The following is a 21,653-nucleotide window of genomic DNA, read 5'->3' on the forward strand; positions in this document are numbered from 1 at the left end:
TGTGCAAAATTTTATCATATTTTGAATGATATATAACAATATATATGTATTCAAAAAAGTAAAAAAACTTCCAAAAACTCTGTACGAAAAAAAAAAAATTTTTAGCAACTTATTGATTTTTTAAAATTTATTTTAATCCAACCAGACAATATTTGAAAAACACTATGTTATGTAGATTTTTATCATATTTTCAATGATATATAACAACATATGTGTATCCAAACACAAACTTTGTGAAATTTCCAAAAATATAAAAAAATGTCCTAAAATTTATGAACTATCCAAATTTTTTTATCAATCGACGGATTTTTTAAAAATTGCATATAAGTTGTTCATAAAATACGCTCGTCGCCCAATTTAAAAAGCATTTAAAAGTTTACAGTATGTAATAATAATCTATTTGAAATTATTCAAAACAATTATTAATTATTTTCATTTTTCAAATTTTTAATCACGGTACGGGAAGTTCCAGCAATTTGCCTTAAGGCACGATGCCATGCGCTCCACTAGTATGAATATGTTAACGAGTGCATATAAATTTTTCTAAAAAAAATGACTCCGAGTATTAATTAATTAATATTGATTAAATAACTTAATAATTTATTAACTTTCCGTAGGGTAAGTTATAGACTACAGTAATAGCAAAAAAATCGAAAGTGAAAATTTTTATATATCTTTACGTTTCATAGGTTTCTGAATTTTGGCATACCTTATAAAAAAATGGATGTTTTTAGGTACAAACTTTCGTCGATAATTGTAGCAACACGCATCAACCGATTTGAACGATTCGATTCGTACTGATAAGAGGTGCTAATTAGTTTTTGGTAATAGCAGGTTAAGCCGTTTCAAACATACTGGACGAAAAAGCTAACGATTGTAATTTAGTTATTGAGAAAACGAAGCATTCGATTTAAATAATTCAATTCAATTCATTGTATTGACTAAACGAACACTGTTTTTGGGAAGACAGGTCTAGCGTTTACAGAGATTCGATAAGAAAAGGTAAAAAAACGACATTTGGCGGTTCCAAATGATCATTAGATATTGTAGATATGCACGTCAAATTATCTGATATTTTCTAGAGATTTTAATGATGAGAATAAATTTAATTTGCATTTCTATGGGTTCCGTATCAATGTCTATCAACGCGACGCTTACGCGCTTCGATATTTCGTCTCCAAAACAGCTACGCAGCGCGATTGATTTGACAAAAAGTTACAAATTTTCAAAAAAGATCAAAATATGAAAAAGCAGATTTTTCAAAAAAGTCAATTTTTTCCTAAATTTTCAAAATTATCAAAAATATTTTTTTTTTCAAAGTTTTCAAAAAAAATTTAATCTTTTTTAAAAATTTTATGTTTCGGTACGGGAAGTTCCAGCAATTTGCCTTAATGCACGATGCCATGTACCACTAGTTTATTTATATTAATTTATAAAAACCACTATTTGTAATTGATAGGGCGGCAATGTGGAGATCGCCCCGGGCGGCAAAAGTTCTAGGTACGCCACTGCCTAAACCACATTTAGAGTAAGGACATTCTGAGATGCTAATTTTTAAGAAGGCATTTCACAATTAAAGCTTTTGGTCCTCTTTGGGACATCAGCATATGAAGCATGAGCTCAAAGAAAACAAGTCATACATCGTAACCAACTTTCGACGGGCTCAGAACGGAAAAGAATATCTTTGCAAAAAATGCAAAGATCTTTTTTTACCGGTGGTTCATTTGGTATGCTTTTGGCCGAGAATGAACTTTGTAGTGCTTGCGAAATAGTACTATGTCATTTTGTCCAGTATATAAGTATGTCATTTTTGTCACCTTATAATTGCAATAAAATTGATCGAAATCACTAGTACTGGTGTAAGTTCATTAATTTCAATAAAGATAATTACAAACAACAATAAATAAGGCGACAAACCATGAGAATTACTGCCTCAAAATAAACTTTTAAAAGCGCGATATACTTACTCTGAGAAGACTGTAAAGCTCAATATTTGTAAGGATTATGACTACAACATTCTTTATTTTATACAGTCGCGGAAACGTTATTAAAACTAGCCAATTTTTAATTAAGGACAGAGTGTCATTTTATCCATTTCCCCTACAGTTCATTTTTGAGTATCTTATTTTTTTTATCATATTATATTTAACTTCCTGTAGGGTAGGGTTTGAAGGTTTCTAAACATTTTGGCATACCTCAGAAAAAATGGATGTGTGTGTGTGTTTGTGTTTTATGTGTTCGCATTTTTTTGTGTGTGAGTGTGTATGTATGTATGGATACAATATTTCGTCCACGTTTTCGGGCGCAGCGATCAACTGATTTGAATGGTTCAAAAAACATTCGATTCCTATTGATAGGGAGATGTACTGATTAGTTTTTGACAAAGGCAGGTCCAGCCGTTACGAAGATACGGAGCAAAGAGTGCAGAATATAAAAATCGAGATTTTGAGAGAACGAAGTATCCGATTTGAATGATCCAAAAAACATTCAATTAATGATTGGGAGAAGTTGTGTTTAGTTTATGGCAAAGGAGGGTCCAATCGTTTTGGAGATACCGAGCTAATTATGCAAAAAATGGCAGAGAGAACTAAGCATCCAATTTGAATGATTCAAAAAACTTTCTGCTTGTTTTGACAAAATAATTGCTTTTGTAAAAAAAAAAAATTAAGAAAATGTTAAAAATATTTTTTTAATTTTTTTGTATATTGAAAATAATTCAGATTTTAATTTTAATTCTGGCTAAAGTTCTAAAGTTCACTTATATATTTTAAATAAATAATTTTAACTTTGCAGTACAGTTTATGTAATTCTTATAAATACTACACAATGTTACAGTCAGTTACAGTATTTATAATAATCTATTTGAAAACATTTAATATTTATTGAACATTTCGTTACGGTACAAGAAGTTCTAGCAATTTGCCTCAAGGCACGATGCCATACACAACTAGTTTATAATTTATTGCACAGCTAGAATAATTCATTTTTTGATATTATAGTTTTTTATAGTCAAAAATTGTTCAAAATCGAAAATGAAAATTTCTGTATTTCTCGACGTTTGGAAGGTTTCTGAACATTTTGGCATATCTCAAAAAAAATGGATGTGTGTGTGTCCGCATTTTTTCGTCCACGTTTTCGGGTACACGGATCAACCGATTTGAATGGTTGAAAAAACATTCGATTCCTATTGATAGGGAGATGTGCTGATAAGTTTTTGGCAAAGGCAAGTCGTGCCGTTACGGAGATAGGCAGCAAAGAGTGCAGAAAATAAAAATCGAGTTTTTGAGAGAACGGAGTATCCGATTTGAATGATCTAAACAACATTCAATTTGTAATGATTGGGAGAAGAGGTGATTAGTTTTTGACAAAGCCAGATCCAGCCATTTCGAAGATACAGAGCTAAATGTGCAAAAAATGGCAGTTTTTGAGAGAATTAAGCGTCCGATTTGAATTATTTAAAGAACTTTCTGCTTGTTTCAACAAAATAATTGATTTTGGGAAAAAAATTGTTTCTAATTTTTTTTTCAAAAAAAAATTTTTTTTTCAAGATTTTTTTTTTGTATATCGAAAATAATTCAGATTTTAATTTTAATTTTGTTCTAATATACTTTAAACAAATTGTTCGCGCCAATCAAAGCATGCGGCTATATTGATATAAAAACAAAAAATCATCTATCGAAAAATATACAAATCAATCAATCAGTCAGAACGTAATCAAAAACTGTATTAAAATTATTGTAAATATACGTATAACTTGTTATTAATATAAAATAAATATAAACAGTTATAATCAAAGTATTTACAATTGGTCCTTTATAAGGCAAGCAATCACAACATCCTAAAATTTTCATCGGTCCTTACGAGCTGGATTCAAACATCCTAAATTTTTCATTGGTCCATACGAGACGGATGTGACGTCCAGCAATCGAAGGAGAAATCAAGCAAAACAAGCATAAACCAAGTAAATCAAGATTAAATAAAGAGGAAGTTCAAAATCAAGATAAGAAGTTCAAATTTGGAGCTACAGCTACAAGCACAAGCAAAGCAAGAAACCAGGTTATTCCATTACATTTCCTTCTTATCAATCTTTCCTTATTTAATTAATAAAGTTTAGTACGATCTGTGACAAGATGGAATCGTTAAAAACTTTAAAATCACTCAAAACAAAGCAACTAGAAATTAAATCGCAATTAGCATATTGCGAAAAGATTTGCAATCAATGGTCACACATGCCTGTGTGTGAATTGAATATTTCTGAAATAAGCCATTTTAAAGAATATGTAAGACCTATTTTTGACTTATTTGAAGATACGGTTATCAAAATAGCAACTTTACTTGATGATGAAGAAGAAATTGATAATTTATTTGATAACGAATTAGAAGAGTTTTTTGATAAATACCAAAAATGCTTGACAACATTATCAAAGCTTAGGCTAGCAGCATTGAATAAATCAGATACTAGTTCGGAATTCAATTTAAATTATACCAAAACAACAAATAATGCAGGTAACATAAAACAGCCTCAATTTTATTTACCTCAATTAAGCATTTCTAAATCAATTTCGGTTTCAAATCATGAATCTAAATTTGAAGCTCAAGTAGATACGTCTTCAGAAATACGCAAACCATACGACGATAAACAATACTTTACTGAAACGGAAAAACAACGCGAAGAGCATTCTATTACTAATACAACTAAGACTATTGACGGAAGTTTTGGTACTATAATTCAATTTGCAAAAAATATCAAAGACATAGAATATAGTAGACAAGTAACATTGAAACGTCATATTTACTTGCAAACAGAAACCAATTCACCGAATATGATAACTTCATAAAAGCAAGCATACCTAAAATAAGTTTATACTCACCTCATCCAGACGTGTTAAAGTCAATCAATTTAACAACTAATTTTTGCGTAATTTTGGAAGCACCTTGTAAATCCGATACAAGTCTGCTGTTAACTGAGCTACAACTTGTTAGACCGAATATCCGAAACGAAATCTGTTTCATTATACCAAATTTTAAAATCCATACTTCAATACTAACGGTCAATATAAAGAGAGTCATCGAACAAGTTTTAGTTCAGATAAACGACAGAAAGATTCACCAAACAATTCGGGGAAAAACTTTCAATAACAAAATAAACATGAGTCAAGAACATACGTTCTTATCAATACGATGTTCAGAATCACCTAAACAAAGCATAACTGAACATCTTAAAATATTCGAAATCCCCAGAAATTATTTTAACGTTAATAGTTCATTAACTACAGCTGATACAATAATGAAATTTTTTATTAACAACCTCACTAACATTTTAACCCAAGGTAAAATCAATTTTTATGATTTGAATTCTAACCATTCAAAACTTTTCTTTACAACTCCAAATCGTCTAAGCACGAAATTACATATCTATACATATAGCGCGCGAATGAATGTGTTTTTCACTTCAAATTCTAGCTATAAAATAAAATTGATAGTGGAAAAGTCTAGAATAGCACTATCAAAACACATAGCATTCTTATACCTCAAACTAAGTGAAGTACAATTATTAAAAATTCTTGCGCGAAAAATGAAACGGGCATTAAGTATCGCGTTTGATAAAAAATTATATTGGAGCGATCTTACTATCACTCTAATATGATTGAAATCTCTATTTTTATAAATATAAAATCGCTTTTGCGAATATATTTTATTTATTCAAAGCAGAAATGTATGCAAACTACTGGTTACGTACAATTTATTAAAATCATTGTAGTGTACTAAAGCTTTGCAATGCGCCAAGGTCCACCTTGACTTCTAACTAAAGACTGCATCGCACGATTAACAATTTTGCAATTTTTGCGATTAAAATATGAATCTGAATTGCAAGTTTAGCATGTACTCATTAAACTGGTACATATTATGAATCTCAACTTTGTTCAAATACTAAAATGACAAAGAACAGAACATCACAGAGTTTATTAATGATTAACAAAATGAATAAATCACTTAATAAATTGATAAAATCAAAACAAGTCATGACAATCAAGCAAAACATCCTTAACTTAAGTACGCATTAACAAATATTTAAAACTAAAGACATTGACATCATTCTAAGGTGAAATGGAATTTTGCACGTTGGGGTTCAAATCAAAACTCAAACCTAAAACTTTAACTTATTACAAATGTCACCCCATAGCGCTGTCCAAAAATCCATTCATCTATCAATTATCGATACCATACCTACACATGTGTATTTAAATATTATATCTTTACTACTTATATTTGTTAACAAGATTAAATGAAAAAATGGAGGCTTTTCTATGTTATTTTATCGCATGTCTCTTAAACACAAGATATAATGAATATAGTATTATATTCGAACTAATATCTGATTTAGCGACAAAATGGTTGATGCATAAATCTTGCAAAATTTATTCATAAAACAAAACAATAAGATTTGCTATGAAATGTTATAAACTTTTGCAAATAAATCGAACTAAAACAAGATTACGAATAACATGGAAAAAGAAACTATATCGTGGAAATCATATTCAATCATGGCTTATATTTCAAACCTCAAATTATTCACACTTCGGAAGAATTCAGACACAGATCGGAACATAGTTGAATATTGCTTAAACTCCAATACAAAAGATACTGATCTCTTCCATATTCAAAAATCTTAAACCTCAACTTGCTATGTGTCAATGCTTGATATCTTCGAAAACAAGCTTACTCAACATCAGCAACTTCAAAACACAAGAGCACGTGGAATGACAAACTTTTTTTGTCTGCAAATGCAACCATAATATTCAGTTTAAGAAAAAAATGTCACAGTGCTCCTATAAGATAATTTAGAGAATACTGGACTAATTATTACTGATTGGTCTTATAGCACTTAATAAAAAAAAAGGATAAACTATGATTTCCAATAAGAATCAAGAAATGCAACCAAAACCACTAACATCTACTTAATTAATTCACATTAATGAAGATTACCAATTATTTTGAAATCTATATTTCAAGGCCAGGAGAATGTTCGCGCCAATCAAAGCATGCGGCTATATTGATATAAAAACAAAAAATCATCTATCGAAAAATATACAAATCAATCAATCAGTCAGAACGTAATCAAAAACTGTATTAAAATTATTGTAAATATACGTATAACTTGTTATTAATATAAAATAAATATAAACAGTTATAATCAAAGTATTTACAATTGGTCCTTCATAAGGCAAGCAATCACAACATCCTAAAATTTTCATCGGTCCTTACGAGCTGGATTCAAACATCCTAAATTTTTCACAAATAATTTCACCTTTGCAATTCAGTTTATATAATTCTTATAAATATTAGACAATGTTATAAAAATCTATTTGAAAATATTTAAAATTTCTCGATCATTTCGTTACTGTACGGAATTTCCAGCAATTTGCCTTAATAAGGCACGATGCCAAACACTTTCATTATTGTAATTAATTTTTGACAAATATTACACATTTTAGGCAATTGTAGTTAATTTTTGGCAAATATAGTAAATTTTCTATTATTGTAGCAAATAAACAATTGCAGATAATTTTTGATAAATATAATTAATTCCACTTATTGACAGTTGTAGTTAATGTTAACAAAAACTTAGTTAGTGACAGAGTTCATGGTCTAATCCATGGGTGTCAAACTCGCGGCCCGCAGCAGATATTTTTGCGGCCCGCTTGCCCGCATAAGTTGACAAATGATAATATGCAATAAATAATAATTCGATGACTCTAATCGAATATAATCCTAAGAAAAGTGGTTGATTATAAAAATGAACCAATGGTTGGAATAATATGCCAAGTTAAAAAATATAAAAGATCTTAGGGCACAATCTTGAAAGTTTCTAAATATCAATTCTTCTTGATTAAGTTTTATAATTGAATGCAATTTCATACTGACAATAAGTGGATTAACAAATATATCTTTTCTTCCTTTTAGACATTATCGGGCATGGCTAAATTGATGAAGGAATGCTGGCACCACAATCCAAGTGTTCGGCTGCCTGTACTTCGTGTACAAAAGACTCTACTTAAATTGGCACAAGCCGATCCTGAAATAAGACTCGATACAGACACTGATGTTTGTGTGTGAATTTGTTACTGTAAGTATATAGGTGTATAACATTTTTGGAATGTTCGAATGTGTATGATTGATATGATGAAGCAATTATATGGTGCTATACATAAGCTATATATTGTAGCTTAAATTGTAAAATTGCTTTTTTATCATTTGAAAAAAAAATACTGTTCAGATTTCTTGCAGATTTTAACGGTGTTTTGAAAGACTATGTGTGTTGCTTTTTATTAGTTTAACAGGTTATAACATTTTCTAGAAAGTATTCTGCGAAAGGCTACATCAACTACATCAAGTTATTACATTAACTCATCTGTTAGTCTTAGGGTAATAGTCAATTTTAAAATTTACCAATATTAATAAAATGACAATGTATGTAAATATAATATGAATTTTTATTTATAGTTATTATAAAATTAATTGGATTTTATTATCTGGCATGAAAATTTAAATTTTTAATATTATGATCATTTGATCACATGTAATTAGTGTTTGTTCATTTGCAGAATATCTTTCTTGATAATGTATATAATTATATACCTGCTGAAGCCACTAGAGAAATAGTATAATATGTTAAGGAATAAATTTATTTTATGTTATATCGACTGTAAGCAAGTTTATAAAATTAAGAAAATATTTTCTATTACATTTTCAATAATTTAAGAGTAATATGCCATTTATTTAACAATTACTAATTAAAACATAATGTGCTTATTGTTTTCATTTTTATATTAATAATGTATATATGAGATAGGCATACTCGTATATATATATATATATATATATATATATATATATAGATATATATATAATTTGTAAATATATGTAGTCACCCAATGTTTTAAGATGATTGAAGTATTAACTGTTAATTTAATATTCTTGTAAAGTATATTTCATATTTACTACTGTAAAATCACTGCAAACTTATTATTCATTCATTTCTTTGTATCTTATTTTATATATGACTATAGAAAAGTACCTGACCGTTATTGCATATGTAAGCGACAGGCATAAATGCTAATTATTCATTATAGAACAACAATAAGACTTTACAAATATAATTATAATAAATCATACTATGGATATTCAAACGATATTTTATTCAGATTTAATAAAGCAAATAGGATGGAATAAGATAATATTATATTTTCAGAATGTTACAATGTGTAAAATTGCATTTTTTTTTCAAATATAGCTAGGGAAATAAGTTCTATTTAAAACTACATATTTTTCTATATCTATGATCTTATATTTGCCATATGAGATAATTATAATTATCTCATATGAAGGGATTCAATTATATATAATTGAAGTATGAATGATAAATCCCTTCATATGTTTTGGAATCAGATATAAACTTTATATGATCTACCAATAAAAATATCCTTTACCAAAAAGACAATATAAGCAGTTGATTTTTTATCGCATATGCGATTATGAAGATTTAAGAGATATATTCTAAGGATAGAATGTGAAAATTAGTAATTTTCGGCAAAAAGTGATCTTGGAAGAAGGCCATTAAATATAAAAATACACGATAAGATCTTAAAAATGTACAATATTAGTATAAAAAATTGTATTATTTTGATTTATTATTATTACTACTAAGTACTACTATTAACTTCCCGTAGGGTAAGTTATAGTAATCGCAAAAAAATCGAAAATGAAAATTTTTATATATCTTTACGTTTCAGAGGTTTCTGAACATTTTGGCATACCTTAGAAAAAATGGATGTATGTGTGTGTGGGTGTGTGTGTGTATGTGTGTGTGTGTGTGTGTATGTATGTATGTATGTGTGTGTATGTATGTGCGGATACAAATTTTCGTCGACGATTTCGGGAACACGGGTCAACCGATTTGAATAATTCAAAAAACATTCGATTCGTATTGATAAGGAGACGTGCTGATTAGTTTTTGGTGAAGGCAGGTCTAGCCGTTCCGAAGATACGGGGCAAAAAGTGCCGAAAACGGTAACTCAGTTTTTGAGAGAACGGAGCGTCCGATTTGAATAATTCAAAAAACATTTCACTTGTATTGACAAGGTTAAGAATCGATAAATTTTTATGAAGGTAGCTCTAGCGGTTTCGGAGATATGGAGGAAAAGTAAAAAAATAAGCCATTTGGCGGTCAAAAATGATCATTAGACATATGCTCATCAAATTATCAAATATTTTATAGAGATTTTAACAATAAGTATACATTTTGTTAACATTCCTATGGGTTCCGTACCAATGCTTATGCGTTAGACAGCGACGCGGCGCTTACGCGCTTTATATTTTGACCCTATGCAGTTAAAGCAGTACGATTGCTTTGAAAAGAAAGTTCAGATCTTCCACAATATGTCAAAATAAAAAAAAAAATTTCAAAAAAAAAAACAAAAAAAAATTAAAAAAAAATTTTTTTAAAAAAAATTTTTTTCAAAAAAAAGTAATTTTTTGTCCAATTTATAGTTTCTAAAAATCGTATTTTTTCGAAGTAAATTTTTTTTAGAAATGTCAATCGTTTTTAAAAAAATAATAATTTTTGGTACGGGAAGTTCCAGCAATTTGCCTTAAGGCACGATGCCTTAATTGCCTTAAGACAGAATTCCACTTACAGCTAGTTTTATGTAAAAGTGGCTCACAAACGGTGGTCAGGTAAATGGGTTTACTAGATTATTTTTTATATGCCATGTATGCATTTCATGGAAGGTAATAATCTTTTTAATGATGTATCTTTTATCTACGATGGAGTTATCCATTATTTTTAATTTGAACATGAAGCGGTGTATGATATCGATTACTAGCAATACATCACTAGATGGCGCAAAACAAGTTTTGTATAAGGTACGACACACAAGATTGTGTTAAAGTTAAACTGGTTAAACCAATTAACCTTGACATTTTAGAATTGTCTGAAAATTTATTTACAGATACTATTCATAAAATCATTTGACACGCATTTCAGGATTTTGCTGAAAAAAAATTTTTACGTAAATATTTACGATTGAAATATGGATTTTTTGCTCAATTTCTATGAACATCATATGCGGTAAATTAATTATCTCCGGAGGTGCTGATCGGATCAGTTTTTTTTTTTTATTACAATCATATTGAAGTGAACTTTGTAATGATTAAAAAAATTTTTTTTTGTTTTTGCAATTTTCTTAACTATTGTTTGCTCCGCGAGATTGTGCGGCGGAAACGTCGCCTGAATGAGCCGAGGTGTCCCCATAACGCTCGGTTTCTCGATTTTGAAAAATTAGTTTTTTATAATTTTATTTGAACAGTGATCAGAACTTATGGGTTCTATGAGCTGTTGTGATTAATATCTTACAAACTACGTTTGTTTTATTACAGATTACAGGCAACCCAAACAGTTGTCACATCTCTGTATGATAATTTTTTTACAATCTCTGTCATAGGGCAAGTATGGTGCAACAATGGCCGGGTGAGGGCTATTTTCACTTGGAACTCTTTGCTATCTTTATTTTCTAGTGAAATCGTTGTCAATGTTGCCTGACAACAGGCTGCTCGAAGTGAGTATCGAACCCGGGCCTCCTGAAACAAGTCCCGTCGCTCTTAAAACCGCTTACCTACGGGCGAGCCCTGAAAAATTAGTAGAACCATAAAAGGAATTTAATTATTAATTGTACAGGCAGTACTGCACGCGTGAGTTATGAGTTGTAAAAAAACGTTCGTTTTCAGAATGTTTTTTAATTTTCGTAAAATTGAAAATAAAAGTTCGAAATTATTAATGCGAGAAGCTATTTTAACTCGCATTTGGAATTTTATTTTCGGAAATTTTCTCATTCATATACATATTATTTAATATAAGCGTACTCGTTGTATATAACATTTTCAGATACTTGATGAGTAGTTCTAATTTTATATATTAAATAATCGTGAAGATTCACGCTACACACCAATACTTTTTCGAAAACCCGGGACAATCCGGACACACAAGTTGGAACTGGGACGTCCTGGCCTAACCGGGAGGTATGGTCGCCTTTATTTATAATAATATATCTAAAGTGTAATCATTTATGTTCAACAAAAATTCAGGGCCAAAGTGAAGTGATAAAGTAAAATAAAACAAACCCACATTTAATTCAATACTTTTTAAATCTATAAAAACATCTCTGCCCAATTCCTTATCTAGGTCTCTGCCTTTTATACAAAAAACAATGTAGTTGTAATACAACAGCAATAAAACAAAAAAAAAATTATTCAACTTGTATTACTTTGTCGTCACATCAAATCAAAGGCAACATATGAGCATTTATGTATTTTATTATACACAAAATATAAATAAAGTATCTTACAAATAAGTAGAACATTAACAAGAGTTGGTAATAGTATTATTAAATAAAAACAAAAACTAGTGGAGTGTGTGGCATCGTGCCTTAAGGCAAATTGCTGGAAAAAAATTTGAAACCAATTTTTTTTCCAAAATCAATTATTTTGTTAAAACAAGCAGAAAGTTCATCATTTAAATCACGCTTAGTTCTATCAAAAACTCCATTTTTTGCACATTTAGCTCTGTATCTCCGAAACCGCTTGAACCTGCCTTTGCCAAAAACTAATAACCACTTCTCCCAATCATCACTAATTGAACGTTTTTTTAGATCATTTAAATCGGATGCTCTGTTCTCTCTCAATATTCGATTTCTTTTTCTGAACTCTTTGCTCTTTATTTCCATAACTACTGGACCTGTCAAAAACAACTAATCAGCACATCTCCCTATCATAGAAACCGAATGTTTTTTGAACCATTCAATCGGTTGATCCGTGCGCTTGAAAACGTTGACGAAAAATTGTATCCATACATACACACACACATCCATTTTTTCTGAGGTATGCCAGAATGTTCAAAAAAAAACCTCAAAACGTCGAGAAATGCAAAATTATCATTTCTCGATTTTTGGACGATTACATGTAAGTTATTAAACGGAAGTTTATTAAAATGAATTTCACATTATCATGAAAATACAAGCAAGCATTTTCAATATTCATTTTTATGAATTCTCGAAAAGGTTTGTGAATTATTGCATGTAAAAATACATTCCAAGTGATAGAACTATGTTCATGAATTACACTTACATTAAACAGAATTAAATTTTTCTATTAAAAGTTTAATAAAAATTGCTTAAAATGCCTAAATAAGGAAAATATGATCTTATATTTGAAATGTAACAAATTAATATCACTATGATTCAATCAACACTACAAAATAGTTGTAGTGACACATGCTTACACAATAACAATATATTATATAAACATGAACAAAGATTTAAAAAGGTTAAAATAATTGATTAATATTAAAATTGACTATATACAAATTTAAAATATCTCTAAAATCGAGGTAGCATTGAGTACCTAGGAGGTGTCTTCCAGACAGCACTAGATCTTCGATTTAATTTGTCTTTGCTAATTCCTGGGAATATAACTCTCAAATCCGGTGTGGTCGCTTTCACATTAAACAACAGATCTACTAATTTTGTTGACGTTCTTGCTTGATTTATAATTGCAGCTTGCCGTGCTTCAGCTGAAAAAATATAAATTTTTATTATAAAGGTAAATATAATTACATTACATATATTCTTTTTATAAACTAATAATCGAACAGTCAAAGTTAACAGAATTAACTACAATACTAAGTAATTATCAAGATTTTGAAAATTTGGGTAAATGCAAAAGTAATCAAAAGTTAATTTACGTTTGCTCCAATCAGGCCTCTGTTTATTATTCTTTGTTGGTTTTTCATCTTCATCAGTGGAATAATCCGATTGAAGATTTTCAAAACCATCAGCCATAGCTACTGGGGCAATGCTATAATCCAATATGCTTTCTTCTGGGTTCGGATGTACAAATGTAGCATCTGATTTTGCATTTGTTTGAAGCTGTTGCTTTTTTTCTGCTTCTTGTGCCTTTAATCTAGCTTGCTCTGCTGCAAGCTTCACTTGCATCTGCAATTAAAAATAATTCCAGAACTCAGAAAAATTTCAAAACAAAAGATATTTTTGTTTCATTTCAATTTTTGCCACAACTGTTATTAACGATAACATCTAGTAACATTCGTAGATAATTTTGATTAAAATACAAAAGAAAATACAAGATAATGTTTCATCGAAACGCCATCCATATTATGACAATGCGGTATAAGGTAAAAATTAACAACTCATAAGAAACTTATGGTGCCTTAAGGCAATATTCTGGAACTTCCCATACCGTTATGAAAAGACAAAATATAAAAGCTTATAAATTGGATGACTACGTTTATTTATGATTACATGAAAAGTAAATAAATAAAAATTAAACGGAGTTACAGTAAAAGACCTTATATCATATTTCTATTTATAAGAATTATATAAATTAAATTAAACAATGTTAAAATGATTTATTTACAGTATTTATATACTGTAAATAAATCATTTACAGAATATGAATAGTCACTCATGTAATCGTGAGCTTTAAGATATTAGTTAGAATTAAAATTAGAATCCGAATAATTTTCGATATTTAAAAATTTACCTTCCGCAAAACATAATTCAAAACTAAAATTTACTTTATGCAATTCAGTTGGTAAGATCAAAGAAAATTTTTGTTTTCAGTGTTTGGACGCACTTCTGATAAAACCCTCTGAGACAATTGGGGCGGTCATCAAAAAGTTAAAATTTCAAATGAAAGTAACAATGTCTGATTTTATGAATACCTCTAATTTCTCTGTTCTTCCTGTATCTGTTTCAATTTTTCAAGCCTTGCTGCCTCTTCTGCTTTTCTTCGCATTTCAGCTTCCTGCGCCCTTTGCTGCGCTTGCAATTTTTTCAATCGCATTTCTTCCTTGGCCTTTTCTTCTCTCTCTTGTATCAATTTTTGTTTCCTTTCCTTTTCTTTCGCAATTTTTTCTTGTTTTTCTCTCTCTTGTTGTTCTCTTGATTGTTGAGCTAATCTTTCCTTCTCTAGACGTTTGCTGAAAAAATAAATATATTGATATATATATATATATATATATATATATATATATATATATATACATATATATATTAAAGCGGGTCGATTGGTATGAGTCAAAAAAGTCGCTTTGGCATATATGATTTTCGGATTCTAGTGATCAAAATAAGATACTATGCTGAAGAAACCCCTAAGATGAATTCTGATGTCCTAAATAAAAGTTAAAATTTAAAAAACTCCATTTTGACCCATTTAGAGTGCCCCAATCGCGTCCAAATGTATGACCTTGAACCCACCGTCATCAGAATTCATTTTAGAGGTATGGTTTCTTCAGCAAAGTATCTTATTTGGATTCCTAAAATTCGAAAATCATATGTACCTAAGTGACCTTCAAATCGACCTTATATATATTACCAAAGCATAATATTAGGGCATAACAGGAATAAAAAACAAATTTCTTTCAAAAAATTATTTTACATCCATACGTTTCGGCCATAATCCAAGCTTTCATTCAGTGGAAACTACAAATAAAATTCAAAAACTAGAAATGAAAATAAAAATTATAAAGAAAAAGTACTCTAATTAGTTAATCTTACAGTGTTAAAACAGAAAATTCAATAATCCATGGTATCAGCATATGGTAATGCACTGCACTATGTAATGCAACCTATGAATTGTACCTCTATATTAAGTATTATTAAAAACGCGAAAAATCATTTGATTACGAAAAATAGAACCGACCGACCTTTGCCAAAAACTAATCAGCACGATTGGTTTCAAATAATTCAGAATGACTTGAAAGCGCCCAGAACACAAAGTAAGCAAACCGGATTTTCTGGTGAAAACAGACTTTTCCTTCAGAAAGTTAATAATTTACACAAACTTACCGTTTCCGCTCTTCCTGTTTTTCTAGGAGCATCTGCTCCTTTTTCTTCAAAGCTTCCTCTTCCCTAGCCTGCTTCTTCAAAGAATCATCTTTGGCAGGTGACTTCGACTTTTGTGTGGACTGCAATACGAGCTTGGTATTCTTAACGATTTGTGGAGTCGTATTTTTTGATGAATGAATTTCTTTGCAGAGAGAGTAGCTATCTTAGAGACACTTGCCACTTTTATGGTAGATGTTAATTTTTGAGCAGATTGTATTTTTGTTGGTTTTGCATTTAAAGCATCCATATTTGAATGTAGCTGTAATTTTCCTTATTCATGCGGGTTTTGGTCCGAGTAACCCTAGCCGAGGGCATTTTTTGTTCAGAGGCAATAACTTTCTCCAAAGCATGGACTCTTGATTTCACTTGCGACCTAAACACAAATCAGTTGCAGAACTATTAATAACATGGAATAAAATCTCTGTATATGCAAAATAATGAGTAGACATTGTTAATAATATAATACATGAAAAAGATAACAAACATGATTTGATATTAGTAGATGTAGAATCTACTAACAATAAGAAGAAATTTCCAAATAAATTGGGAATATCTATCAAGTGTGGCAAATGTAAACAAAAATTAGTTGTAAGAAGCATTTATATAAATGATCAACTTAATAAAAGTTGAGATTTAGATAAAATTTTCAACAGTTTATTTCAAAAATAAAGTTTTCTCTTAACTAAAAACTAATCAATGCTATTTCCAATTGATATCTTTTAAATAGACACAAATATGCGCTTGTACGTTCTAAAAGCGCGGTGAAATTGTTATAATTCAACAACTTTTCGTAGATCTATAACACTTTTCACCATAATATTTCATTACCATACTAATTGCACCATGTTAGTCTTCATTGAAAACGCTTTTTTATAATATTTAGTTACGAAGAAACAACCCAACCGATCATTACCAAAAACTAATCAGCACAATACCCAAAATAAAAATTTTCGACATTTTTTTTTAAAAAGAACAGTTAATTATAAAGAAACGGCTTGGCCGAATGTCGCAAAATTTAATAAACGAGAGTTCTTTGACAATTACGTCGAATGGCTTCTAAATTTTTGTGATCGGTGCAGCCGTTTTGGCAAAATCATCAATCATGAATTCTAGGATGCGAGTCAATTTTTGTTCAGTATTAAAAACCGGTAAAACACATACCGAGTTTGGCAACATTAAAGGTTTGTTTATGGTTTACGTCTACATCTCGTGTCATATCTAATTCGCTATTAATGGTTTATAAACATAATATACAAACGAAACGATATATTTCTTTTTATTGTATATCCTTTTTAGGAATAGTTTATATTCAAATATTATTTGATTTGATTTTGCTGTTTGATCAACCGTAGTGTAGTAGTAAAAAATATATTTTTTATTTTAAATTTCAATTTTCATTCCATTGTCTTGTGGTGCCTATAGATTGTGTGTACTTAATGTGAATATTTAAAAAAAAAATTCTTTACCAAAATATGACCCAATACAATTCCAATTGCACTTCAATTTTATTTATATGTATAGATATATTTGAATGAAAGTCAGAATAGAACGATATTTAAATACTGATTAATTTCATGTGAAATATTAATACATATGTCATGTGAATTATATGGACATGGTAAGTGTACGATATACTCCTTGAAAAACGAATGCATTTAAGGGGCACCGAAAAAGATAGAACAAAACTTCTGATTGTTATTTAAAAAAAAATGGAGAGGTTGCTAAATGCAAAATGTGCGCAAAAAAATAAAGTATACAGGGGTAAACTACAAGTGGCCTTTAAACTCACTTTAAAACAATACGAAGTCTAAATTATAAAAAAGTGGATCTCCCCATAACGTCATAACAAGTGTTCATAAACAGCCTAAATTGCTGATAACAAATTATAATAAAAATAGAATTATTCATTTTTTTTATTTGGCACCAGTATAAATCAACAAGCGATATTTAGATTTTAGTTCGAGATTGAAAGCCCTTTATCAAAGCTTTTATCAAATTTTGGTCTCAACAGATTCAGAAGGAATTGAAATGTCAAGAAAAAAAGCAAATAGGATTTTCTGGCAAATACTAACATCTTCTTCTAGAAGTTAATGGAAATATAAAACTATTATAACTATAAAAAGTATTAAAGTTTTTAGTATGACAATATAAAAAATAAGAAAAAAGTCTTTGTTTTAAATTATAATCAAGTAGCTCATTTTTACTTAGTAATCATTATCAATATCACTATTTGCATTTTTTTTATTTGAATATATTAGTTCTCGATCTCTTGTGTCCACAATCAACTCCCACAACAAAAAATTGAATTAGAGCTCATCAATATAAAAAATTAACATGCAAAAAAGGATTACACACCTGGGCTCAGGAGCGTTTACTGCAACTGTTTCCAGGGGAGAAGTTCCCGAGATGGATTCATCATCCGTAATCAATGGAGATTCTACAAAGTACACATAAATAGATAATAACCAAACTTATTGTTAATAGCTTATGATGTATACCTCTTGAAGGATGTGGTTTTACTGTGGTTGCAGGTGTTAGTAAATTCTCCATAACAATTGTTTGATCCATAACAGGAATGAACTGTCTTTCAGGAGTTTTTAGTTCTTGCTTTATAACTATGGGAATATCAAGATTTGGAGTAATCATAAATGTAGCATTTGCATTAATTTCTTTTGGTTCTTCATTGCTTTGTATTGGTGCAGAGTTGTTTGGCAAATTCTAAAAAATGTGGTATTATATATATGTTGATAAAAACGAAATTCTTGGTAAACAAGCATTAATTCAATATATATATATATATATATATATATATATATTGATTTATTTATTTATATATTTATATACATAATGAATGTGTTCCATGCTTCCTCACCTCTTTTGGAAGTTCAAGAGAAGGATCTCTATTTATTACAACTTCCACCTTGTCAGATAATTTTTTATCATCTTTTATATGCTTTTGAACTTTTATATCTTCCAAGGGAGGTGATAAATTAATTAATTCATTTGGACTTGATTCTGCTGCAATAACTTGAGTAGTAACAGCGTCTTGATAAACAGATAAACCAGAATCGTTTTTGGGTAATTCTAAATACATTAATAAAGCGGTTTATTAAAAAAAAACATTGTTTTGTGTTATAAAATCAATTTAGTCAGAATATATACCTTTATCCTCATTTATTTCTTGATGATCATTTATGGTAAGAGTTTCATTGACAATATTTTCTATTACATGTGTTTGTTCATTTGTTTGAGCATCCTCTTCAACTTCTTCTTTAATACTTATAGCCACTGATAATTTTTCAGCTTTAATTTTTCGAATTTTTTTCCTACCTAAATAAAAAAAAAAAATAAATAGTTGAATACATTTCCAGAGACACGATCAGTTTTAGACTGAAATATTTTTATTAGATGATATTAATATTATACATGTTATTATCTAAATAAGGCATTTTTCCTACATCATAAGACTAAAAGTAAATATTTCTACTTTAGTCAGAATATTACTTAGTCAGATTAGAGCTTGTTAAAAAGTTATCACTATTTATATCCTACCTCTTTTTTTTATTGCAGGAGCACGCATAGCCTCTTCATCTTCATCAGATGAAATGGCAGGATTCTCAGAATTCTCTGGTCTTTCATTATTTAAAATTTGAACTGAAATATCCTATAAGTGAACACAAAATGTTAAATTAGAGATAATTTATTGATAATTTAGAGAAAATTTGCATGCATAATTGATAACATTAAAGCTAAATTGATCAGTGACCACATAGAAGTAAAAATCATATTTAAAAATGTTTGACTCTAGTCTACATACCTGTGTGATATTAGAACAACTTTCTAAAATTGATGTTTTATTATCAGGTAGGTCATAAATATTACCCGTTACATCTTTATCATCAGGTCTTCTAAGTTTCGTAATTTTTAGATGTGCCTTTGAATAAATATTACTTTTAATTTAACAAAAAATAATATTTTGATAAAATATAAATAACACAAATTAACAATTACTTGAGTGGAAATTTTATTTGAAGCACTTTTGGCAGCATTTCTTCTTGGTCTCCCTACGGTAGAAACATCCTCTGTTTGTGGTGGTTCACATGCTTCCAAATTTTTCATAAACTCCTGTAGAAAAGGAAATATTTAAGCATTATATATATATATATATATATATATATATATATATATATATATATACTATATTTGAATCATAATCAAAAAACTAAATACAAATTTCAAATTTAAATTTTTTATTAAATGCACCTGAAAGATATAAAATGAATGTATTCCTTATATACCGAATTTATTTAAATCATTACAAAATAATTTAATACCGTTAAACATAATCACTTGCAACACACTGCATTATTTGAACTTTTTTTAATAATTATTTATTTTTTAAAATAATTTATTATATTTAATTTAATATAATTTTAATAATAATTTATTTATAAAAGATTCAGAAAAGTGTAACATATGATATACAAAATAAACTGCAGTGCATTGGATATACAAAACAAAGCTTAAAAAAACGAGCCAGAAAAAATGAACTTGCATTTTATAAATGTAATACTTCGTCAAACTGTCGTAACACATTTAATTATTTCATCACAAGTCCTTTTATAGCTGATTATTAGTGTTATTTGAGCCTTTGAAGATTGAAAATGAAGTATTAAAGTATATGTAAACGGTAGTAATTGTGATTACATATATAGAGTGTTCTTGAGAATAAATTATAGAATTTTGAAGGTATACCGTACAGATTAAATGTGGTTCCAAGATATCCAGTGTATGTGTAAGTTGAATACTTCCCAGGAAAAAACTTTAATATACTCGTCCTTATATTGAAATTTGTAAATGAGTGAATAATTAAAGACAATATCTACGAGTAATCAGTAGAACTCACATTATGTTCGTCCACCAATTCTTGTATTACAGGTTGTATAAGCGACAGATACAGCTTCTGCTTTTTTAACAATTCTTGTTCGAATTTCTCTAAACTTACACCATCCATTTTGAAAAATGCTACATGAAACGAATAAAAACAACGAAAACCACAAGTTAAATAGCCAAAATAAAATAAATGCTTTTTGTAAACGACAAATAACGATCACTGAAACTGACTTTAGTCAAATATTTGACTGATGCCGAACCGTATTTATGTGTTTGTTCTGGGATGGTATGTTTTGTCAGTGTTGACAGATCCGCCATAGAGAAAAACTGTAGATAGGCCAGAAAAAAACTGTAGATATCAAAGTAAAAAACTGTACACCTACAGCTTTATCATTAAATGATGGTAATATTATATAGAATACATATAGCAACTAACATTAATGGTATTTTTGCAAAAAAAATATACAGTTTGAAAGCAATTATGATCGCTAACGGTGTTATTATAATCATCCATCAAAAACATCGTTATCGTTGGTTATCGTTACCTATCAAAAAGCGATTATTCCTGAATATAGGTTTTTCATCGTAGCGTACACAATATATTGTATATTTCATTATTTATTTATTATTTTATGTTATTATTAATAAAGGTAGATTTGAGTCAAACATAAACTAGTTGAGTATTAAACGAAACAACGGAACAATATGCAATAAAAAAAGAGTGCGCGTAAGGATCACACGCGATTGAAGTAAAACTTTTAATATTGTATGAGTAGGCAATTAAGATAAAAATAAAAAAAA

General features: G+C 29.0%; 2 protein-coding genes across 2 annotated transcripts; both read right to left on the reverse strand.

Moving 5' to 3' along the window:
• Positions 1–13,433: 13,433 nt before the first annotated feature.
• On the reverse strand, positions 13,434–14,050 carry LOC113388246. The gene is made up of 2 exons (XM_026625648.1): positions 13,799–14,050; positions 13,434–13,627 (listed from the first exon to the last, which is right to left on the reverse strand). The coding sequence occupies exons 1-2, from the start codon at positions 14,046–14,048 to the stop codon at positions 13,434–13,436; spliced, it is 444 nt and encodes a 147-aa protein (XP_026481433.1). The 5' UTR covers positions 14,049–14,050.
• A 746-nt stretch (positions 14,051–14,796) lies between these two features.
• Positions 14,797–21,095, reverse strand: LOC113388258 (inner centromere protein-like). Its single transcript, XM_026625659.1, has 11 exons — positions 20,866–21,095; positions 19,971–20,084; positions 19,777–19,893; positions 19,512–19,623; positions 19,122–19,289; positions 18,832–19,043; positions 18,458–18,677; positions 18,315–18,396; positions 16,201–16,332; positions 15,921–16,118; positions 14,797–15,052 (listed from the first exon to the last, which is right to left on the reverse strand). Exons 1-11 carry the CDS (start codon positions 20,971–20,973, stop codon positions 14,797–14,799), a joined length of 1,719 nt encoding a protein of 572 aa, XP_026481444.1. The 5' UTR covers positions 20,974–21,095.
• Positions 21,096–21,653: the final 558 nt, after the last annotated feature.

The sequence above is a fragment of the Ctenocephalides felis genome, unplaced genomic scaffold (assembly GCF_003426905.1).
Source record: "Ctenocephalides felis isolate EL2017-DRISC unplaced genomic scaffold, ASM342690v1 CF-g0.4_SCAFFOLD_00845, whole genome shotgun sequence".
NCBI lineage: Eukaryota > Metazoa > Arthropoda > Insecta > Siphonaptera > Pulicidae > Ctenocephalides > Ctenocephalides felis.